Source organism: Embiotoca jacksoni, unplaced genomic scaffold (genome assembly GCF_022577435.1).
Source record: "Embiotoca jacksoni isolate LCO1_2020_lvr unplaced genomic scaffold, fEmbJac1.0.p SCAF_30, whole genome shotgun sequence".
Taxonomy (NCBI): Eukaryota; Metazoa; Chordata; class Actinopteri; family Embiotocidae; genus Embiotoca; species Embiotoca jacksoni.
In genome coordinates, this window is record NW_027185382.1 from 3,280,795 (window position 1) to 3,304,884 (window position 24,090).

Consider the following 24,090-nt stretch of genomic DNA (forward strand, 5'->3'; position numbering starts at 1 on the left):
ACAAAACTTAAAAAAAAAAAAAAAAAACGTGGCGAGAAAACTTTACACCGGTAACGGCGACGTCCTTCTTCGATAACGGAGCGTTTTGCCGGTTAAGGTCCGTTGTCATGGTTACCCCCCCCCCCCCTCCCCACACTTCCCCGCGCAAGAGAGGGCGAGCCTGCTCACGTGACCGAGCAAGATGGCGACCCCGACGTAGAATGGATGCGTTATGTGAGTATTAGCTCACCGTTAAGTGAGCCGTCGGACGATCTCACATCGCGGCGGGCACGTCGTCCGTGCACGTTCAAAGACCGATGTTTCATTTGCCATGTAAAGTAAAACAAAAATAAATATGAATCAGCTCCGTTGTGATCGTCGGTTCGTCGAGTCACCTGACACCGCTAACGTTAGCTTTGATAGTCTTGATCACTTATTATTGTTTATATCATCTCAGCTGTTTTTTTTTTTTTTTTTAAGCCAAGTTATTTATTTCCTTTTTTGTGTGTGTGTGTGTGTGTGTCTCTTCTCTTTCAGGATTTAAACCAGCTGGGTCTGTTGGTTAATTGTTCATCACATCTGCGAATCAAGATGGCCCTAAATGTCTTCGGTAAGCAGCACCACACCTCAGACTGAGTCTTTTACGAGTGTTTATTACCGATTATTATCATTTATTCTGACTATTTACCTCTATTATATTTTGATAAAAAAAAAAAAGGGAGTGGGCATTTGTATAGATCCATTTGTATTGCATTTTTGGACATTGCATGTATATGACTCATCTAAGAGAGTAATCTTTATTTTATAAACTTACCATATGTATTTTAAATGTAGAATTTTCTTTTTAAAAAGTAACTTGCAAAAAAAAAAAAAAACCAAAAAAAAAACACCCTTCAGGTAAATGAAGTGATTTTGTTTGCAGATTAACGAATAAAAGCAGCTGTTATGGGAAAAAACGAGTTGAATTGTGGAGTTCATTATTTAGTCTTGTTAAAAGGGAATACGTGCCAGTACAACACCTCCGTTTCAGAGTGTCAGCGGTGTGTATGTTATGTCTGCTTTCTTGTTAGTTTGCCTCCTCCAGGAGGAGGGTGAGACACTTGGCCGGGGAGGATTTGGAGTTATTTTGAAGACAGGATACCGAGACGACGAGTGTTGGATAGATAAGGCTTGTAGAGTGAATACTGAGGACACTGAGGCAGGAAACGAGGCTGTTAGTTTCACTCATGGGAGGAGGGAGAATTTGCAAGATGCTGACTAAAGGATAAACTTTAAAATGCATATTTATTGCCATTACATAACTGGATTTACTGTTATTTTTAAAAGGCTGTAGTGAAGTTCAAGTAGGTCGTTCAGTGTAGGAATGCAGGTATTTCTGATCTACCTATACAACATGACTTTATTGGTCACAACCATACATACCATGTTAAATCCAATTCACTTTTAAAGTACTGCATGTTGTGAAAGGAATTTCAACATCGATGTGACCACCACTTAAAAAAAACAGCTTTAAATTGGTAAAAGCTCCTACTGAGTTCAACCAAGCGACCCCCTGGGGCTTAAATGTTTCACTTTTAATTGCATTTACTACCATTAAATGTCAGCGTTGTTTATGGCTGCAGCTGAACAAACAACCAGGAAACACTGCTGTGATTTTCATCCAAGATTCCTTTCAGACCGGCAGGCCCGAGGGAGATGCTCATCCGCGGCGTATGAAAGATAAACATTGCACAGCTCATTTTGCAGCATAAAAAGGATCTTTCACAGCTTTTCATGCACCACAGGGTAGATCTATTTATCAAGCCACTTAGTCACCATTTTATGCTCTTGTGCAATTTGTTGTGGAAATCATCCCTCAATCTGATATCCTGCAGTATAAATCATGCTGTCAGTGTGAGAACAAAGAAGTTATTGTTTATTCAGCAGTGGCATTAATAAAACTGCAACATTTCCTTTTGCATTTTCAGAGTTTAGCCATGATGATCGTGTTTATGCTCTAAAATGCTGCTGCTCATCCCCCAGCTTCTCATCCAGTCAGCTGACATCTGAGCATGTTTGATTGAATGTCTGATTTTTTTTTTTGTACAATAATCTCCCCCTGATTCAGTTATTCAATTAATCACAGAAAGAAGATTAAACTAGGGCATTCTGACGCTGCCCTCTGGATTATAGCAAAATCTAGAGTACCGGCAGAGCAATGTCTTACGTTCTCCACAGGGGGGTGCTGTGGCAAAGGAATGCAGTTTGAGCAGCTGTTAAACCCAAAGTTGTACTTTCTGTCCTCAGATCATGATGAATACAGGCCACCAGTGTGGAAGTCCTACTGTAAGTATCAATAAAACAAGTGTACGATGTTCATAAGAGTAATTTTTTTTCAGTGCAGTGTTTACATTATGTTTTCCATCACAGTGTACCAGCTCCAGCAGGAGGCACCACACCCACGCAGAGTCACCTGCACCTGTGAGGTGAGAACACACTTCCTGGTGTTTACTGCCATGTCGCCTGTTATTCTTTAGAACTCAAATGAATCAGGTCAAGAGGAAACCTGTTCCTGTCAAGGAGACAGCAAAAATGGCATTCAGGGCAAGAAAAGTAGACGTACCTGGTGGGCACCCACCTGCGAAGATGTAGCAGCCCGAGAATCACCAACCTGCAACAGCTGGTTTACAAATAACAATGGTGAAAAACATTTATACAATTGCCCCAGATAATGTTTGAGTGCACACCAACACACGATAAATAGAAAATAATAAAAAGGCCAGCTATTTAAAATGGGCCATAAATCAAAATCAGATGAAATCAAGTGCACGAGATAAAACCAAAGTAAGGAAACTAACGAAAGGACAAAAACAGAAGTGGCACCAGAGCTCATCCTAATAGGGCAGAGAAACACAATATTAACAACTCAAAGTAGTTCCTTGTTCCTATCACAAGAGGCACGCATACATATTAAAAACTTAAATGAAAACAAAATAGGATTACAAGAATGAGAAGAACAGCGTACCTCGGGCCCCGTGCTCCTTTCCTTCATGCTCCACCGCAACAATGAGCCATGTTGCTGAACATGACTCCTTTTAAAGGGGAACAGGGAAGATCAGACTCAGCTGTTCTCCATCAGTGATTAGCAGGTGTGGCAGCGATCACAGGAGGGAGCCTCCCTCATCACTTCCCAACGGCACACAGGTGGTCGCGGCATGTTGCTGATGTCCACTTAATCCCGCCACCAGCACATCTGCCCACACGGGGGGGGGCAAACAACCAGATGTGTGTTGGGGGTTGTAGGGGGCAGCATGGTTTGGGGGTATCTAATAGAGGATTAAAAATGGAAGGATTGTGCGTCTGGTGTTTGTGTGTAAAGGCCATCCTTTTTGTGTGTGTGTGTGTGTGTGTGTGTGTGTGTGTGTGTGTGTGTGCTAAATGAGCAGCTGCTGGGTTTGACGCCCCTCGCCGGCCTTTGGACCGATAGTCGGTGCTGACCCAGTTAAAGCGAGCAGACAGACAGACGGAGCGGAGGAGCCCCCGTGCCACCAGCAGCCCCGTGCTGTCTGCTGGGAGTTGAGCCATATGTGATTTAATGATGCACCAATGAGCATTTATCCGTGGCTGCTCCTTTTTACATTTGTGGCATCCAGGAGAAAGAGAGAGAGACAGGAAGGCTGTCCTTTTACCTGGACGACCTGCGCTTACACTGTGACATCAAACACTAAACCAGTCAAATTACATCACAGGAAAAAAACAAGTGAGGATGGATGACCGCAGGTTTAAGTGAATCAGTGCCGGAAAGATTAGTCACTTCACTTTAATGAGCAGACAGAGAAGATTATTAGAATTTAAAGCAGATTGCAGAGTAAACGAAAAAATAAATGAGCATTAGGTTGTTTTGATGGACAAAACCCAATAACACTTGTTAGAAGAAAGAGGATCAAACAGATGTAAAGTTAGAAAGTGAAAATTCCCACCATTCACTAGTCTTTTGGTTGGATTCATGACTACATATTTAATATATTTGGCTTTTAATTTGCCAGATCTAATGAGCTTGATGAAGATGTTGTCGGTGCTATATTTTGTTGACAGCTACAAGTGTCTTGACATAAGATTTTCAAGAACTTGATGGATAAAAACGATAAATCACCGCCTCAAATAAAAGTTCCACGTTTTTTTTTTTTTTCATGCTGTGCGAGACACCCTATAAAAAAATGACTCCATTTCACTCTGTCCCACTTTATTTCATCATTTCATTCAAAGACCCAGCTCATCCGGCGCTGACTGTCATTGTGTCTCTGTTTGAAACAGCTCTTTGCCTCCAGCTTCGCACTCTGTAATGTGCAGTCAAGGATGTCTGCTGAGCATTAGTAGCTGGTGTTAGTCTGTCCGCCCCGTGCTCGGCCGACTGACAGGCCTCAGAGCAGTTTTGATTGGCGTCCAGAGGTGCACGTGGATGACTGACAACAGATGGAGAAGCATACCTCCGCTTGGCTCAGAAAACAGCCGCATCTACTCTCTTCAAGCTCAACTCACTCTCTGAATTTTACCATCTCGACCACGTTTTATTACGTTCCTCTTCGTTGATTCTCCTCATAAACACGAAAGATATTTATAAAACCAGATTGTTGGTATCTTGAATGTACATTCGAGGCCTCACATTGAAAGCTGAAAATCATTTCCCTCGTGTGCATCTTATTGTATTGGAGTGAGCAAGCCTGTCTTTTTTTCTATCACGCACACCTGCCTGTGTTCTTCACACACACACACACACACACACACACACACACACACACACACACACACACACACACACACACAGCATCCAAATTAATGTTCACCGCCCTTTGTTAGGTCCTTGTTGATTTATTGGCTCAACAGCAGTTTTGTTGAGAACAACACAATGTTCGGCTTTTTTCATCTGACCCATGCAATATTCTCTGCGCACACACACACAAACTCACACACACTGGTTTACATTCATGTCCTGAAAATGTCTGGGAACATATTTAGCACATAGCACACAGTCGGTATGGTCGTGAAGCGAGTGGCATTTCAGACACTACATTGTCATTTGATGTGATGGATGATCTGCTGATGTCGTCACACACGCTCATCGGTTGGTGTAGTACTGATCCTTTTGAATGTATAACCATAAGTTGGTTGGAAGCTTTTACACCTGCATGGAGATCCAAGCTGTACTTTGTAAAACATGTGAATGGTGTCATCCTCCGGCCTGATGTGATCTCACTCGTCTCTACTTTTCCCTGCAGGTGGACAACCGACCTAAATACTACGGGAGAGAGTAAGTTGCCTTTTGAATCCATCATCTCTCCATTTACTTGGATTTGATTTCACTAATTTGAGTTTCCTCAAGTGCATTAAAAAAAAACAACAACTCATGTTCGGCTCCTTTTCCGTCCAGGTACCACGGGATGATCTCGAGAGAAGATGCCGACCAATCACTGAGTCAGGCCGAAGGCAGCTACCTCATCAGAGAGAGTCAGAGACAGCCGGGCACGTACACTCTGGCACTGAGGTACGACAAATGTGTTGATGTCAGTGTTCTCGGCTCTTGTTTGACCTCCATCTACACCTGCCCTAATCTGTGTGACAGTATGAAGAGAGGAGCTCGTGCCACTGCGTGAAGCGTCTCTAACCTGCGTATAAATGCTGTGAGGTGTGAGGTTTATTTTTTTATCCCTCCTATAAAGGCAGCAGTCGAAGCTTTAAGCGGCTCAGGAGAGCTCATCTCTAAACTCACATGCTCCTTCACACCAGGCTGTTCCTCGTGTGAAAGTGCGATTCTGAGTCCTGCTCAAATGACATTTCAGTTGTGTGTTGTTTTTGTGTCCGTTTTTTTTTTTCGTAACTGTGAGCTTGGAGTAGGTGTCACACTTTTTAATGGGTGCACGGCTTCATTTCAATTTGGTTTTGGGTCAGTTCAGTCTATTCATAGTCGTGTCATTCTTCCACCTGCACATCGTCCTCTCTCTTTCACTGCCTCTCATGTGGTTATAATTACCTTCCATAAATACCCCTTCATAAACTAGAGTCCCAGTCCTGGTGGCAGAAAAGGGAAGGTTGGATTTTGGGTTAATGATGTAACGGTGCAGTTTCATCTTGCAGTGGTTTCAGTGTGATCCACTAAGGAGCAGATAAAGTGTTGGCCCACTTTGGAGTCTGTCATTAATTTCTGACTGCAGACTTTTTTTGTGAATTGTGATTTTAACTTAGAATAGAGAGAGAAAAGGATTTTAGTTCCTTTTATTTCTACTTTTGTTCGATGTCTGCTTTTGAGCTTCGTGTTTTCACATCGTTGGACGACTACGCTTTGTTTTTTTAGTGTCAAAAATAAGATTTACAGAGAACAGATTTTGCCCATCTTTGAGTCTTTTTTTCTGCCTCTTCTTCTCAGGTTTGGGAACCAGACGAGAAACTTCCGCCTCTACCACGATGGGAAGCACTTTGTTGGAGAGAAGAGGTTTGAGTCCATCCATGACCTGGTCACTGACGGCCTCATCACACTCTACATTGAGACAAAGGTGTGTGTTCGCATCCATCTGTCAACCCCTCCCATTGTAAAAAAAAAAACAACAAGAAGCATCTCTTTCCACATTTATAGCATCACTGTGAATTAACAGTTTAGCAAAGAAATGAAACCGTTCTTCTTGACTTAATAGCTGTAATCTCTCAACTTAAATACTCATTCTGGATGTTGACGTGCCAAACTGGCAGAATTTAAAAGCAGCTTTCAAAATCAGTCAGCTTGACTCTCCTAATACCTCTTTGATCACCACTTGTTTACTTCACCATCTGACTCCCTGGACTCTTTGAAAACCCTGAAGAAAGACGGAAGTTTTGCATTTGCATATGCTTCCCATTAAGTATGTATTTGTTTATTTAAACAATAAAACAGCACCAACGGGAACAAAACCGCTGGAGAATGAAGAATATTTTGGCACGTTTTCGTAAAGAGTAAGCTGGGTCACATGTGGCTTCACGGGCAGAAAAAAATGCGTCTAAATATAAAAACTCCGTGAACTAGCATGTTTACAGTGAGCCTGTCTCCTGTCAGGCAGCGGAGTACATCGCTAAGATGACCATCAACCCTATCTACGAACACGTGGGCTACACCACCCTGAACCAGGAGCCCACCCTGAAAAAACACCTGCCGCACAGCCCAGAGACGCCCGACGGACCGGCTCCGGTCAAAGACGACTGCAACGCAGAGGAGAGGGTGAGGACAGTCACATGTGTGTATACTGAACAAAGGTCAGATATCCACGAGATTTGCGAAGTGCATCAGTGTGATGCGTTCTGTTCGAGTTCAGCAGCAGCAATCTGGAAAAAAAATGTTTCTCTCCACCCTCGTATCCCATTGAACGTCATTCTGAGAACGTTTCGTCATCTTAGGAAGTGATGTGTCTCTGCTTTCAGAGGATGTGTAATAATCACAGTGAAAGCCAGTCAATATTTTCTCATCACTCCCTGCATTAAATATGGATTTTTAAAATGTGTAGGCACTCAGGCCAAAAGCATCCTCCAATTAACATATTTTTCTAGCAAACTGACCTGAAGGCTCCAGGTTTTTTTTGGGGGGGGGGCTTTGGTTTGCACAAGAAATGGAGTTGTTGGCACAGAGAAGACTATTCCCTGTAAGAAAAATTTAATAATTCATCACATTTCTTTGATTGGGCACGTGGCTAATTTGTTTGCCTTCAGTAAAAGACTGTTTAACAGGGAGTGATACATCATTCAAACTGTCTAAAGGAAATCTGTGGAAGTTCAGTAGAAAATGTGATTTGACGCTGAGATGGTTTTAGGATGAATGAAGAAGTGAGAGAGGAGGAAGTCGGGGGCTAGACGTGCATTATATGTAAATATATGCAAGTCTAGACAGCATACTGTGCAGCAAGAAATGTTAAATAGTCTTTTTCAGCTCAGCAGAGGAAAAAAATCATTAGTGTGTAGGTGGAAGTGAGTGGACTCAAGTTTTTCAGGTCACTGGAACTTATGTGCAAACATAAAGGTTATGCAAATCATAATGTTCAAATATCAGCATGTATTGCATCACAGTATTTCCAGAATGTGGTTTAAAGTATATAACGATAGATAAATATGCATTTGGAAACTGAAAACCTGCAGAGAATTGGAATCGGAGGAAAGAGGTGAGGAAAGTTGCTGTAAATGCAGAAGTAGGATGGAGGGATGAGAGTTGAGGAACATGGTGAATGGAGGTGAAGACGAAGAAGAAGAAGAAGGAGGAGGAGGATGGATGCAGAGGAGAGATGGCCTCCAGCCAAGGGCTCTGCAGCAAAATTACATAACAGTGGTTTGCCTGCAGAAACCTGCTATCTCCCAAAAAGCAGACTACTGAGTACTCAGGAATCAAGTTTGTTGTCGCCTCATTAACTTTCATTCAGCCGTGAAGTAATTAAGAGTTTTATAACAGGGACGGAGAGGAAACTTTTTCTCTTTCGGAGGATGAAAACAGAAGGGACGAAATTATTCTGTGTGACGCAGAGGCTAACTCAGATATGCTAATTACAGGGCAATGTCAACTGCAAATTTTCGTCCTGCAGCTGTACGTATGTCCAGGTGGGCGAATGGAAATGAGGCAAGCGATGCAGCTTTATTCGGGCAGGCGGCTGCTGCGTAGCCCTCGCACTCACGTAAACAAATGTTCACAAGAGTTATGCAGTGCAGAATTCACACTGAATGCGCTCGTAGCAAAGTGGTGTGTGCACTGCATTTAACTGGCACACCAGTGCTCAGCCTCCTGAGGCCTCGTATGACCTGCAGTGCATGACCATCTACACTGCACCTCATACATCACTGTCCGTGTGTGTGTGATGGGGGTGGTCCTATGTACGTGTGTGCTTTCATAATTGGCTGGATTTGCAGACAAAGCAGTTTGCGGCTGTGACATTGAGATTGGGGTAGTTCTCTGTAGGGGAGACAAACACGCCAGAAATTCATACTTCATATGTTCACACAGCTAATCGCCTGCTTTTAGGGGTTAACTGTAGTTTTTATGGCCCCTGTGAAGGTGATAAAAACATGGTGATGGTGATGCCTTTTTTTTTTTTTTAATGTATTTCAAGGCCTAGTTCTGAGATTTAGTTAATTTAATGGTGACAAGAAATATTGAGAGATAGATTTGAATTCGCATTTAATCTGGCAGAAATAATAATAATACAAGAACTCACAAAAATGATGAAGATTTACAGATAATATCTCCATCAGTAGGAGCTCTTTTATGAGCCACCCTCCATCGCACCATCCAGTGAACTGAAAACAGTCATTAAATATCCACGATTAGTCATACATGTGTGGTGAAGGGAAGCTGAGTATTAGGGAAGTTGGACTCGTGGTTGCTAATTGTAATGGCATTTGTGGGTTAAAAATCCAATTAAATTCACATTTATGTGGGAATATTTCCTGAAAATGTCGCACAACAACACTTGATGTGCCCACTTCTGGTGTAAAATAGCTTTAAAAAAAAGGTCGAAGCTTAAAGCTGGGAAATCTCTCCCAGAGTAACAGGATTTAATGCAGCTCGTCTTTGTTGACAGCTGGCTCAGACCAGAAATGAGACAAACAAAGTCAAAGAAGACTGAACATCAATCCACCACAGGCGGCACTTAAGAAGTGTACTTCTCCTAAAGGGCACTGCTTTCAAATTCAGCCTTGAACAAGTCTTGTAAAATGCGACTTGTATGATCTGAGATAATGGATGACCAGGGCTTTTGTTTCGGAGGACATCTGAGGACGTGGGATTTTGTATATTCTGTTGTCGTGGAGATTTTTTTTTAGTCAAGCTTGTAGAAACGCACACAGAGCAGATCCATGCAGTTGTTTACAGTGGAAAAGCGTCAGAAAAATTAGGAAAACATCAGCTGCTGCAGGTAAAATGAGAAAAAAGGAGGGAGGGAAACAAAGAGGAACAAAAAGTGTGAACGAATGAATAAAATAATAGCTTGTTTCCCGGCTCAGTCTTTCCCTCCCTCTCTTTCTCCGTCTCTCCTGGGACAATTGAGGTGGCAGATTTGGTGACGAACAACAAGAAACACTGCATCCTGATTGGCTCTGTCTCCTCTCATTGTGACCTGTTAAATTCATCCATTACGGCTCCCCTCCTCCTCCTCCTCCTCCTCCTTCCCTCCTCTTCCGTATCTCTCCGCCTCTTTCCCTCCCTCCTCCGCTGCCTCCGCCTGGTGAGTGTGTAGAGGATGGGGAAAGCAGATTAACACACTCTGAGCCATGTGGGCTGAAGCGCTCACCTACACCAGACCGAGACACAGGAATGCACATTCGGTCGCGTCGGTCCCGTCTGGAGGATTTTACAAGCTCCTGCCGACGAGAGGAGATTTATTGAGTCACATTTATTGAAGTTTGGTGTCTTGGGACAGGTTTAATATTGGCTGGCTGGCTTTGGTTGTTTTTGTTATGAACTGGAATTTCAGCATGCAGCTCCATCAGTATGCAGCGCTAATCTGATTGGCTGATCTTTGTGGTACTAAGACAGCAGGATTGGTCCCGTGCTGGCTCCTCGGTTCGGGATGTTGTTGTCAGATGGAGCTTTGAAATGATTCGAGTCTAGTTGTTTTGACCTTTTCTACATGCATATTGATTATTCTGGGAATTGTTTTCTTATTTTTGGAACGATCTTTTTTTGATTGTTTCATCCTCGGCAGTCTGATTGGCTCACAGTATATATTAGTGGGATTCAGCCTTTTTTTTTTTTTTTTTCATATATAAATCTCCATTCTGAGTAAAACCCAGTCCAAACCTACAGGTCCCACAATGCCGAGCAGAGAGTCGTACGTTGTTAAAAGAGGTAAAAAGCAACCACGCAGGCGAGGCGAGAAGGAAACAAGTCAGAAGGGCTCTTTGTTTACCGCCGCTCTCGGCTTGAATGTCAGCGCCGGTTCAATTCACTCCTTGCCGATCTCCAGCGGCGCCTCGGATCCCGGCGTGGGCTCGGGAGCCCGTCTCAACCGGGCACCAGCCCCCTCCAAACCCACCTCCCCTGCTTCCACCTTCTGGCAACCAATCAGATCTTTTGCCCTTTCGCAGCTCACATCGCTGGTGCGGCGGGCCACCCTGAGGGAGAGCGACTTGGCACCCAAATACGAGAAAGTCCACAACTTCAAGGTGAGACGCTCCTTCACTTCCCTTGATGCTGCTTGTGTGTGTGTGTGTGTCTGTGCATATGTGTGTGTGTGTGTGTGTGTGTGTGTGTGTGTGAGAGCCACAATCGCTGATTCAGCTCATGGGGTCTTATTAGAATTCACCTCAGAGAGCACAGTGATAAAAAAAAAAAAAAAAATACACACACACACACACACACACACACACATTTCAGCTTTCACATTTAATGCTCTCAGCCTTTTGTTTGGTGCCGTACATTCAGAGATTTCCATCGTACATGTCGCCATTAGGAGGGAGCGCAAAGGTCAGAGCCACAGTGTCCTGAGCTCAAGAGAAATGTGGACAAACACACAATGACAGACACACACACACAAAGAGAACCAGGATGTGATGGAAGTTATTAGCATCTCATTATATGCAGCCAATTTGTGCAATAAATGAGCAGATTAAAACTCAGTTCCCACTATAATTTTTCTCTAAGTGCCCTTTCAGCTCTCCTATTGTGTCTCCATCATTCTTTTGTCAGAGCCTGCCAGTCCATTATAAAGATTACTGTTAGCGTTCAGGTATTACTTGACCCACTCCGGGTTATGTGAATAATTTTTCCGCCTTTTCTTTTTAGTGTGTAGCTGCTCAAATATACCACTTTGGCACATTCAACTCATGTATTTTCAATTTTTAACATGTGTTGTGAATTCTGTGATGAATTTACATAAAAAAAATGTTTTTTAAAAAAGATCCTCCTTTTTGTGTCTCTCCCAGGTTCATACGTTCAGGGGCCCCCACTGGTGTGAGTACTGCGCCAACTTCATGTGGGGTCTCATCGCTCAGGGAGTGAAATGTGCAGGTAAAAACACACACACATCACTTTATAATACACTTGTTGTCGAAGTCTCCCCTCTGCCACTCACGATTCAGCTCCTGATTCTCCACTGCCTTCGACACGTCACGCCTCCTCTCTGTCTGAGAAAGCTAAAGTTAGTCACCTCGCGCTGTTGACTCAGCGCTTCACGGATTTGAAATGTTAAAAGATTCAATCTGATGCCAGAGAACACACTGTCACCGTGATCGTGACTGTGTGTGGGTTGATGAACAGTGCCGCTGCAACACCTACGTTTAAAAGCAACTTTTGCCAACAAGGCTAGTAATTATACTGAAGTATCAGATCTGTGAAGGCGTTTTTACAAAAATACAACCAGGGAAGAGGCCCTCAAAGAGTCATTTTTTTAAGGCTTTAAATTGACAGAAAGTGATGTAAAACCATCTCTGCCTCTTTCTCTGTCAGACTGCGGGTTGAACGTCCACAAGCAGTGCTCCAAAGTCGTGCCGAATGACTGCCAGCCGGACCTCCGGCACGTCAAGAAGGTGTACAGCTGCGACCTGACCACGCTGGTCAAAGCCCACAACACCAAGAGACCCATGGTGGTCGACATGTGCATACAGGAAATCGAGGCTAGAGGTGAGAGAAGGAGAGAAAAGCTTGAGCGTGTGTGTGTGTGTGTGTGTGTGTGTGTGTGTGTGTGAGAGAGAGTGTGTGAGTCAGTGATTATATAATGTTGACAGAAAAAGCTTTTTGCTGCAACACTTAAGAGAGCGAGCAAACACCCACGAGGATGGTGTGTGTACACGATGTCAGTGCCTTTGTGTGTGTGTGTGTGTGTGTGTGTGTGTGTGTGTTGAGCGACAGTTTCCCACTGGGGAGCCGCCGCAGACGGGATTTTATCGACTCGGATTCACGACCTGAGTGAAACTAATAAGTGAAATCAATAAAAGACACCTGACTTGACTTGATTGAATTTGACTGAAGCCGTCCCCCCACTCTTCCTCTCTTTCCCTCCAATCAATCACTTTACAACTACTTCTGTTGTTGTTCTCCTTCAGTTTGATTAACTTAAGCTGGCACAGGAGGAGAGAAACACGTTGTTTTTTTGGAGCTGCAACAATTAGTCAGAAATTAATCGCCAGCTATTTTCATGATGGATTAATCATTGTGAGTCATTTTTATTGAAAAAGAAAAGCTGGAAATTTTCGATTTAAGCTTCTTCCATGTGAATATTTTCTGCTCCCTTTAGTCCTCCATGATAACAAACTGAATATCGTTTGATTGTGGTTGACTGCATGAAGATGTCCTAAAATTAAACAGAATATAAGCCAATGAAATATGTACAGCTACTATTTCAGTTCACTCATCCATCAAATTAATGGTGCCCCAATTTGAATCGTCCAGGTCTGCAGTCAGAGGGTTTGTACAGAATATCTGGCTTCAGTGAGCTGATTGAAGATGTCAAGCTGGCCTTTGACAGAGGTGAGTGTTGTTCCCTAAAATCATTTCTCCTTTCGGATCAATGAAACATCGGTGAAAGTCCTCATCGACGGATTTCCCCCACAGATGGAGAAAAAGCAGATATTTCCTCGAATGCTTACGAAGACATCAACATCATCACCGGAGCCCTGAAACTCTACTTCAGAGAGCTGCCTATTCCCCTCATCACATACGATGCCTACCCGAACTTCATAGAAACTGGAAGTAGGTCTTCAAGCAAGAATGAATGAGTTTTGACATCTTTTTATTATCTGATAATAACAACGTTTTCATGTGTGTCACAGAGATTATAGACGCAGAGAAACGTCTGGAGTCCCTTCATGAGGCCTTGAAGCTGCTGCCGCCGGCTCACTGCGAGACTCTGCGATCCCTCATGGCTCACCTCAAGAGGTCTGGACACACACACAGTGTTTCCACTGGCTAGTTGTTGGATTCCCTGATTCTTTCTAGCTGTGACATCAACTTTTCCTCCCTCTCTTCATCCAGAGTGACCCAGTGTGAGAAGGAGAACCTCATGTCCAGCGAGAACCTGGGCATCGTCTTCGGCCCGACGCTGATGAGGGCCCCCGGGCTGGACGCCATGACGGCGCTGAACGACATCCGATACCAGAGACTGGTGGTGGAGACGCTCATTACCAACGAGGACGTGTTGTTCTGAGAGGACAAATTTAAACTGATTCTTCCCGGAGAGATCGGCAGGAGATGTCGATGTCCTCTTCTGAAATGATGGAAGGAAAAAAGTGACTACTGACAAGGAAATGAAGGAGAAAACACGCAAGAGGAACGCTGCCTTTTTGCGTGAGGAGTGGAGAAACGAAGCGATGAAGGAAGTGACTAAAACAAATTAAGAGACTCTCTAGACCCGGTGGCTTTGAGTGAAGAAGTTGGTGGGAGGACGCAGTGTTTCCCCACATCTTGGTGTAAACATCGGTATTGCTTAACTCTAACTCGGCCAACAAACTTGAATATTCAAAATGTATTTTACAGAAATGAATTACAACAAGACGACTCTACCTGTTGAGGGGAAACACTGTGGAATCTCTCGTGTTCCTGATTTTTCTATCTTAAATGGATTCCTTGACATTTTTCTTTTCTCTTTCCATCACTGTTGGGAGGAAAAAAGGACCTGTGTTTCATCACTGAAACCAGATAGTATTGCTTGCCAAAGGCTATATGGTTTCAGTGAAAACCAAAGTTATTACCCATACAGCGACCTTTTTTTTTTTTTTTTTTTTTTTTTAGGCTCCGTTGATAAGAAATGGTTTTGTTTACTTTGTCCCCACCCCGTGGTGTCAAGGTGTCCATTTAATCCTCCTCAAGAGAAGAAGCAGCACTGGCTTTAGAAATGTAGACAGCTGGATAATGAATGAATGGAAGAAAGCGAATCAGTCACCCGTAACTCATTCCTCTGATGGAACTGAAGTGGTTTGGACCTATTGTGTTGTCATTCCTCTTTTCATTTACAGCTCCCGCTTCCATCGACTGAAGTGTAACTATTCCTCAATCCTGTTGAATCCAACACTCGAAGCTAAAGTAGAAAATGAAAAAGTTACCTTTTTCGTGCCGTAACATAAGCTTTTGCTTATTATTTTGTTTCTTCCAGTTTTGTTGCTGTGTAATTTAACTTTTATTTCCTCTATCTCTCAACCAGTCCCGCGTCATCTCACTTCTCCACCTGCCGGAGGCCGAAAACATGACGAATGATGCTTAAAAAAGGAGTCCATTTAAAGGGAAGGTTTGGGGCACATTTTAGCATATTCAAATTATATTCACACATTTTTTTTTTTTTTTTACACATCCGCAAACAGCACAGAACAAGAACACATAAAAATACATCTTAAAACCGTGCCAGAAAAACAGACTGTCTGCCAGACGACGTGCTCAGACGTTACACACTGAGTATTTGTCTGGCAGCTTCTTTTCATGTCACATGTTTTCTGTCGTGTTTCACACCAGTGGCAGGTGGTGAAGACAGAGACGCGCCATGAGTGACTTGGATATGTGAAACAGTGATTTATGTTGAGGTTTTTTCTTGCTTCGGTTAGTCATTTGTGTGAAGCAGTATTGTAATTAAGCATTGTTATGAAGCAGATTTTGCGCTCAAAATGCTAATTGAAATTCTTAATCGCTTTCTCGCCTGCAATTCAGCGCTAATCATTTCAAGGCCTGTCTGCTTTATTGGCCCGAGTGGGATGAGACAAACGCTCAGCGATGCACCAGTGCCACCAGATTATTCAGAAAATTGTAATACCCTGTTTAATAAAAACCAAAACTCATAATGTTAATTACTTCGCATCCGTTTTTGCCATTCAAGTGGCGTCGGTGCTTCCATTTGAATGGTTGGAAAAACGAAGCATCTGTCCCTTCTGTTGGTTTAAACGTATCCAGCTGATGCTATTTAATCTAACTGTGAAACTGTGGCAAATGATCATTATAATTACACACGCATAAGAAAGCCCAGTGGGGGTCATGTTTCAGTTCTTTTTGATTTGTATTTTTTAGGGCCCGAGCTCCGACGGTGCGAAAGCCCTATTGTTATTTTTATTTTTATTTTATATCTGCCTTCTTCCGAGAGTGAAAACCAAGAGAGAAATAGATTTTACATGAGTATCGGTTAGTGTAATGAAATGCCATACAGATGACGGAGGTTGTTGTGTTTGCTGTAATGTTTTCACCTCGCTCTGATGTGATGAAAGCAGTATTAATTGTGGGCCAATGATGATAATCTGTAATATGAAGGAGTGTATTTGCCATGTTTTTTTTTTTTTCAGTTTTTTTTTTTTTTTAAACTAGTGCCATTTGAAAGGGTGGAGGTGTAGAATGGATGCCTTCTGCATGTACCTCCACCTCAGCTAACACACACTACACCCCACTTATTCATTTCTACCCCCATTTTTGTCGGGGGTCACTGTTTAACTATTGCTAGTCTGCTTAATTTGCAAAAGTAGAGACGACCCGCCAGGCATTAGGATCCATTTTGCAAAGCAGAAACAGGTGAAAAATAAAGTGCACCCAAGCTGAGTTGGGTGTAAATCAAATGGATGTAACATAAAAGTAGATTTTTCTAACAAATCTTGATTATGTTTTTAGGTTTTCACATGTTCCTAAACTGTTTTCTTTATTTACGTTGTCTAACTGTGTACTAACAATCATCAGACTAACCCAATGACAACTTGTGAGCCTTCAGTGATCTGTGACACCTGCTTTTTTGGCATCATGAAATGTTTTTTTTGGTGTTTTTTATTGTCATTGCTGTAAAGTATTTTCTATATTGTTTCTGCATGGTGAAATTAAATTATTAAATATGCCTTTTGGTTGTGTGGATTTTGTTGATTGCTGATAAAAATGGGCACGAAACGCAATTCTATCAACACTTAAAGGCAGCGGTGGAATATAACTGAGTTATGCACATTAAGTACAATTTTGAGGTATTTTTTTACTTTACTTGACTACATTTCAGGGGCAAATACTGTACTTTTTATCCCACTACATTTGTCTGACAGTTATATTGTTTAATGTTGTAATAGTACTTCATTAGTTTATTTTTATTTTTTTTTTACTGTATAATCCTTGCTCAGGCCATTAGGGGGATTTTTAGGAGTTAATGTTTTGAAATTAAATCCTGTAAAATAACTACAACTGCGACGTAAGGTGAAGGTATTTGGTAAAATAGTTAAAATAGTTACGATAATCACACGTTTCTGCGTTGCGTGACGCGTGCGCAGTTTGCAGTTTAGTAACGAGGCCTCGTGACGTCACGTTCGAGCTTCCTCCATTGGCTGCTCGTTAATTGGAGGTCACCTCGAGGTCATTTTCACAGACTTCAAACGGCAGGACGAACTTCGTTTTATTTTTATTTTTTTTCAGCTAATGAGTTAAATTTAATTTAATTTCTAGAAATAGAAAGACACGTTTTTTTTGTTGGTTTTTTTTTTTCCGACAGATATATTGTTTATTATTTATTGTAGAGGACGTTTGCCGGCTCGTGACGCAACGGGGCGACTGTTGGAGGAGCATCTTGCAGGAGGTGTTCAACTCAGACGGTTCGTTAATGTCACGGTAACGTTTATCAACTGCAATGTCTTCGTTACTTTTCACTGTTTTATATGCAAAGCGACGTGTTGTTTAATTCATGGTAAACTTCGCAGACACGTGAGCTCGCTTCAAAGCGAAACGGTTACGACGGAATAACATGGAAACTGACGCTTAAACTAATTTACAACTTATTTATTAACACGAGTCGGGTTTTTTTTTTTACTCGTTTATTTAAATTTGCATAAAATTTCAGCGTCAAGAAAACAAGTTACAGACTGTCCATATTGATAATCCCGGTCTAAGCATCCCGGTGCATTTTTGGCAGTTACTGGAGACTTTAACCAGTCTGGATAAAGTACTGCCAACTTTGCACCAGTATGTTAACTGCCCCACACGGAACAATAAAACTCTGGACTTACTATATGCTAATGCCATGGATGCATATAGTACTACTGCCCTTCCCCTCCTTGGTAGATCAGACCACAACCTGGTCCTGCTGACTCCCAAGTATGTTCCTCTGGTGCAGAGGCAGCCTGTGACCACCAGGACTGTGAGGAGGTGGACACAGGAGGCTAAAGACGCCCTACAGGACTGCTTTGAGTCCACGGACTGGGATGTGCTGTGTGGACCACATGGGGAGGACATCAACAGCATGATGGACTGTATCACAGAATACATTAAATTCTGTGAACACACCACCGTACCATCCCGGACTGTAAAATGCTTCCCCAACAATAAGCCGTGGATCACCAGTGACCTGAAAGTTCTTCTTAATAAGAAGAAAGCAGCTTTCAGGTCTGGGGACAGGGACGAGCTCAGGAGAGTGCAGCGCCACCTGAAGGAGAAGATGAGGGAGTGCAAGGACTCCTACAGGAGGAAGCTGGAGGCCAAACTCCAGCAGAACAACGTGAGGGAGGTGTGGACCGGTATGAAGGAGATTACTGGGTCAAGGGGAGAGAGAGACAACCAGGGGGAACCTGGAGAGGAACAACCAGGGGGAACCTGGAGAGGAACAACCAGGGGGAACCTGGAGAGGAACAATCAGGGAGAACCTGGAGAGGAACAACCAGGGAGAACCTGGAGAGGAACAACCAGGGGGAACCTGGAGAGGAACAACCAGGGAGAACCTGGAGAGGAACAACCAGGGGGAACCTGGAGAGGAACAATGAGCTAAACTGTTTCTTCAACAGGTTTAGTTCACCACCCTCATCTGTCTCCTCCACACCTCACACCTCCCAAACACCTCTGCTGCCTCCCCCCCTCCCCCCTCTGCGCCCCCTGGTGAACTGCATAGAGCCCTCAATCTCAAAGGGCTCTTCCTCCATCGACACCTCGTACCAGCCTCGTGTGGGAGTGGACGACGCCATCATCTACCTGCTGCAACGAGCTCAGTCTCACCTAGATGGAACCGGTGAATCTGTGAGAATCACTTTCTTTGATGTCTCCAGTACATTCAACACCATCCAACCACTGCTGCTGAGTGAGAAGCTGCAGGTGGTGGGGGTGGACGCGTCCACCGTCTCCTGGATCACTGACTACCTGACAGACAGACCACAGTTTGTCCGTCTGGGCAGTGTGCTGTCTGATACGGTGGTTAGTGGCACTGGAGCTCCTCAGGGAACTGTTCTGTCTCCCTTTCTGTTCACCTTCTACACCACTGACTTCCAGTACAACTCAGAGTCCTGCCATCTACAGAAGTTCTCTGATGACTCTGCAGTGGTAGGATGTATAAGGGATGGACGGGAGGACGAGTACAGGGCAGTAGTGGAGGACTTTGTGGAGTGGGCGGGAAGAAATCACCTGCTCCTGAACGTGGCCAAGACCAGAGAGATGGTGGTCGACTTCAGGAGGAAGACGACGGCTCCACAACCGCTGAGAGTTCTGGGAGAGGAGGTGGACATGGTGGAGGAGTACAAGTACCTGGTGTCTCCATGACAACAGACTGAACTGGAAGACCAACATCAATGCTGTCTACAAAAAGGTGATGAGTCGACTCTTTTTCTTGAGGAAACTTCGATCCTTCAATGTGTGCAGCGAGATGTTGGAGATGTTCTACCAGTCTGTTGTGGCCAGTGCATTGTACTTCGCTGTGGTCTGCTGGGGGAGCAGCATTGGAGCCGGTGACACCAACAGACTTAACAAACTGGTTAAGAAGGCCGGCTCCATCATCGGCTACAATCTGGATAGTCTGGAAAAGGTGGTGGAGAAGAGGACGCTGAGGAAACTATTATCCATATTGGATAATCCTGACCACCCTCTCCACCACCTGCTGCAGGGACAGAGGAGCACTTTCTCCAATAAACTCCTGCAGCTCCGCTGTCACAAGGACAGATACAGGAGATCATTCCTGCCCACTGCAATAAGACTGTACAATAACTCACCTCTGGCAAAATCCATCACAGTACAATAACACTGTTGACTGTTTCTTGGTTTGTTTTTATATAATATATATAGATATATAATGTACTGTATATACTGTGCATTTTATATTTTATATTTATATTTTTTACTGCTATTTACTGCTATTTTATTGCTTTTCTATTATTCTATTCTATTCTATTCTATTATTTTATTCTATTATTATCTTATTGCTTCTGTATGCTGCTGTAGCGAAAAAATGTCCCCTCGGGGATTAATAAAGTAAATACCTACCTACCTACCTAATAATTGGACGCAGCAAGATCTGCATCGTGACTTTGTTATGTGGAAGTATAGAAGTGCTCTGCTGCTCTCTGGTGGACAAATAAAAGAGGTGCAAGTAACCAATAGCTCGGGTGAAGTGAAAAAAAACGCTACCAGTTGTGCTGTATATTTAATATGAAGGCAATATTGAGTAAATAGCAGTTACAATTAGTTTAGAAGTTTTTCTGACAATAAAGTATATTGTTAAGGGATATGCATGGTAGTAGTTCAAGGCTCATGAGTAGTTGAGGTGCCTGTTAAAACACTTCCGGTTTGTCTTGCTGTAAGGCCTCGTTGGCGCAGTAGGCAGCGCGTCAGTCTCATAATCTGAAGGTCGTGAGTTCGAGCCTCACACGGGGCACATGTTTTGTATTTTGCCAATTATAGTCGCAATACTTTGGAGTCATTCATGAATATCTTCTTTTTGTAAATATTTAGTGAATGCTTTAATAGTCATTTCTACACTGTTGTTATAATACTATGATTCTAGTATCACGGTAGTTTGTTGGACATGTCCTAATAATTTTAATTACAGCTTTGCAGGAAATCGGGCAGGTAAGTCACCACGATTTCACTTTGATACCGCGCCTATAGTAAGACTAGTCATTGAGGTTTTTCAGTTGGTGCAGCAGGCCCGGCTAGCTCAGTCGGTAGAGCATGAGACTCTTAATCTCAGGGTCGTGGGTTCGAGCCCCACGTTGGGCGCACATTTTTTTATATATTTTTTTTTTTGGTGTGTTTATGTGAGATGAGACGTGGTTTCTATTTGAACTTAAATTTTTTTATCTCAATCTACCATATGACATACAGAGAGATCAAAATATTGTTTCTCGCAGTCCCACAGGGTGCAAAATAAACTGGGCAGGATGCTCTTCATTGTGCTTTGGTAGAAGGAGCACATAGCTGACTGCTTGCAATCAACAGTAATTGCGCAATAGGAGTGTGCGTATTTAAATCTTCCCGCCAAATTGTCCAAGTATGTGAGCATTGGTGGTTCAGTGGTAGAATTCTCGCCTGCCACGCGGGAGGCCCGGGTTCGATTCCCGGCCAATGCAACATACTTTTAAATTTTTTTTTTTTGGTTATATAATATACGAGTGTCAGCCGTCTCCTTTTTTAGTAGTTGTGTTTACCACTGTTTTTGGTCATAGTATCAGTCTTTTGGTCCAGGTTGCCAATTGCAGCCATGCACACATGTAGTGAGGGCATACTGGGAACTTCTGGCGGAGGACCCTGTCCAGGAGGTCTTAGACTTCCACGTCAGTGCCTGCTGCAGTGATGGACGGTGGAAAAGGACTTTTGATTGTCCTCTGAAACCACATTGGACATGATTCGAGGCGCAAAATAAAAGGTCCATTTTCTGCTGCATTCAGGCCTCGTTGGCGCAGTAGGCAGCGCGTCAGTCTCATAATCTGAAGGTCGTGAGTTCGAGCCTCACACGGGGCATGTATTTTTTTTGCCACTAATCATAAGGTGTATTTGGTTTATACGTTATACGTTACAACAGTATGATCGAATATTTCCAACATTTTGCTGCACACTTTTAAGGGTCGTAGTTTCCAGGCACCGGGCATAACATCTCTTACTTTAAACCCAGTGACATCTCTTGTGTTGTTCAGCTGGAGTTTGGCCTCCAGCTTCCTCCTGTAGGAGTCTGTTAACTCCCTCAGCTTCAGAGTGACCACAAATAAAGTCAAACAGGTTGTTTTGGTCGACCACCGGTTATGCAAAGTAGTTAGCAAAGGTAAAAAAGAGACGAAGAAAAAGTGTGTAACTCTCCCCGTCGGGGAATTGAACCCCGGTCTCCCGCGTGACAGGCGGGGATACTGACCACTATACTAACGAGGAGATGCTCAGCTGAAACGCGACGCCCCTTTTTATGCAAAATAGCAAGAACACTGCTACAACAGTGACTTTGTTAGTTGAAGTCATCTCTGATGAAAATCCCATCATTACTGTAGGAAATGAGCCCCACAACAGTTGTGTTATCAGTCAATTTAATATGGTTTCCGCAACAAACAAAAAAAAAAAAAAAGAGACCACTCCCCGTCGGGGAATTGAACCCCGGTCTCCCGCGTGACAGGCGGGGATACTGACCACTATACTAACGAGGAGATGTTAAAGTAAAAAAAAAATATTTTTTTTAAATTTTCCCAGAGGTCAAAGCAACATGACCTTTGATGATTGGCCATCAAACTATAATCAATTAATTCTTCAGGCCAAATAAATGTTGGAGCCAAATTTTAAGAGCTTTGTGTAAAAATAATTCCCTCGAGGGTCCTGAGATATTCCACTTATGAGAATGGATCAACATGAGGTCACAGTGAATTGTTGTATGACCTTTAAATCACAAAATCAGTTTATCCTCGTCACCAAGTGAACTGACCTGTCCTCCGAGCCTCGAGATGGGAAGACATTGATACTCAAAATAGGTTTTGGCCTGAGTATCACTAAGATCTGGAAAGTCTGTCAGTGCTGCTCTTCACATCATTAATGTGGGTCTTAAAGGTCATATTTCTGTTCCCATAATAATGTCACTCTGATGTTCATCGGTTTAACTTTGCTGAGAGAAAATGTAAATACTGTCACAGCTGCGATATGAGCCGGATGATCGGATGTAGAAATAGTAAAAAGTTTCATCCTGGGGAAATGTCATAACAACTTGTTTCTCCTGCTTATAGTGTAAAAAAAAAAAAAAGTGTTGACATTTGTCTCAGTTCTATTGTCGATTAAAACAAAAAAGTCAATTGGCATTAGGAAATGAATCTGAACTAAGCTTGTTTTATTTTTCTTTCAGCATGGATAGTCTCTCCGGCATGTTAAACTTCGGACTCCAGATATTTGAGCAGAATTTCAACACTAAGCCTTCAAAAAGGACTCGTGGATCACAACAGAGACAGGAAATCACAGTGGACTGGAAGGGTTGGTTTTATTTTACTCTTGCATTGTGAATGGGATTATATAATATGTTATCACGTGATGATAAAACAAACCTTGAAACTTGAGTTACAACCTGCAACTTACATGCTGAAAGAAGATTTTCCTCCTGAAATCTCTAAATGATGAAAATAAATGTTTAATCTGGAACGGAGATGCAGGTGAGTTAATAATGCAATCTTTGTTTTTATTTTCTCCTGCAGCATCACTCCTATTATTCCTGTAATAAAAAAAAATTGTGAATTTCAATCAATACCTCTGACAGTCGTGACAAAATTGGAAACCTCTGTATAAAAACTTAAAAGTAGCACTTTCTGCTTAAAATGTTTTTATCCAGGGTTTTATGTCCACATCCTGTTTGTATGAACCTTGAACAGATTTGCTCTTATTATTAGATGCTCTTTATTGCAACGTGTCTTTATTTTGCTGTAATACCAGTTGGTCAGTGACATATATTGAAGAATTAAATAATCATTTCTCAAGAGGAACGTCCTGTCGTGATGACTTTTTAATGTTTGGATTGATATTAAATTTAAATATAGGTTAACGTGCGTCCGGTCTTTCGACCCGATGTTGACGTTCAGGTTGAACGTTTACAGAAAGCATGGCTCTCTGTTTACTCTCTACGGTTTTCGACATTACGCAATCCCTGGCACTAGATTTGACAGTGGAACTTTCCCAGCGCTCACCTTCCCCTACAGGTGCGTATGACGTGTTTACGAGAAGCCATAATTCTCATATGTTTGAGGGGTTTTGACAAGCCTGTCTCAGCTCTTCACTTTTCTTTGCCTTCACAGTGCATCAATCACACATGCTGTCTTGATGCTAGATATTGAACACGAGATTCTCTCACCTGAAGGTACAAAAGGTGTTTGCTTGAAGATCTGTATCAGAGGATTTGTATAGTAATTTGTATAGAGGCTGTGCGCCTGAAACACCCAACAGGCAGAACAAACTGGTCTTTTATGAGGAGGTGGTTCAACCTAATCATACTG

General features: G+C 42.8%; 1 protein-coding gene and 6 non-coding genes across 7 annotated transcripts; 5 read left to right on the top strand and 2 right to left on the bottom strand.

Moving 5' to 3' along the window:
* The first annotated feature begins 141 nt into the window (after positions 1 to 141).
* Positions 142 to 16,748, top strand: LOC138206974 (N-chimaerin-like). Its single transcript, XM_069163919.1, has 15 exons — positions 142 to 213; positions 517 to 589; positions 2,266 to 2,304; positions 2,389 to 2,444; positions 5,235 to 5,266; positions 5,387 to 5,500; positions 6,380 to 6,506; positions 7,040 to 7,201; positions 11,044 to 11,121; positions 11,881 to 11,965; positions 12,404 to 12,577; positions 13,346 to 13,423; positions 13,508 to 13,645; positions 13,726 to 13,831; positions 13,928 to 16,748. The coding sequence occupies exons 1-15, from the start codon at positions 205 to 207 to the stop codon at positions 14,097 to 14,099; spliced, it is 1,443 nt and encodes a 480-aa protein (XP_069020020.1). The 5' UTR covers positions 142 to 204; the 3' UTR covers positions 14,100 to 16,748.
* Positions 16,749 to 20,446: 3,698 nt separating this feature from the next.
* trnam-cau (transfer RNA methionine (anticodon CAU)) lies at positions 20,447 to 20,519 on the top strand. The gene has a single exon. It is a non-coding gene; the product is annotated as a tRNA-Met (tRNA).
* Positions 20,520 to 20,790: 271 nt separating this feature from the next.
* Positions 20,791 to 20,863, top strand: trnak-cuu (transfer RNA lysine (anticodon CUU)). The gene has a single exon. It is a non-coding gene; the product is annotated as a tRNA-Lys (tRNA).
* Positions 20,864 to 21,142: 279 nt separating this feature from the next.
* On the top strand, positions 21,143 to 21,213 carry trnag-gcc (transfer RNA glycine (anticodon GCC)). The gene has a single exon. It is a non-coding gene; the product is annotated as a tRNA-Gly (tRNA).
* A 318-nt stretch (positions 21,214 to 21,531) lies between these two features.
* trnam-cau (transfer RNA methionine (anticodon CAU)) lies at positions 21,532 to 21,604 on the top strand. Its single transcript has one exon. It is a non-coding gene; the product is annotated as a tRNA-Met (tRNA).
* Positions 21,605 to 21,934: 330 nt separating this feature from the next.
* trnad-guc (transfer RNA aspartic acid (anticodon GUC)) lies at positions 21,935 to 22,006 on the bottom strand. The gene has a single exon. It is a non-coding gene; the product is annotated as a tRNA-Asp (tRNA).
* A 194-nt stretch (positions 22,007 to 22,200) lies between these two features.
* trnad-guc (transfer RNA aspartic acid (anticodon GUC)) lies at positions 22,201 to 22,272 on the bottom strand. The gene has a single exon. It is a non-coding gene; the product is annotated as a tRNA-Asp (tRNA).
* Between the last annotated feature and the right edge of the window lie 1,818 nt (positions 22,273 to 24,090).

Coding starts and splice junctions, on each gene's coding strand:
- LOC138206974 (XM_069163919.1), top strand. Junction 590..2,265: donor GATGGCCCTAAATGTCTTCG/GTAAGCAGCACC, acceptor TTCTGTCCTCAG/ATCATGATGAATACAGGCCA. Junction 2,305..2,388: donor ACCAGTGTGGAAGTCCTACT/GTAAGTATCAAT, acceptor TTTCCATCACAG/TGTACCAGCTCCAGCAGGAG.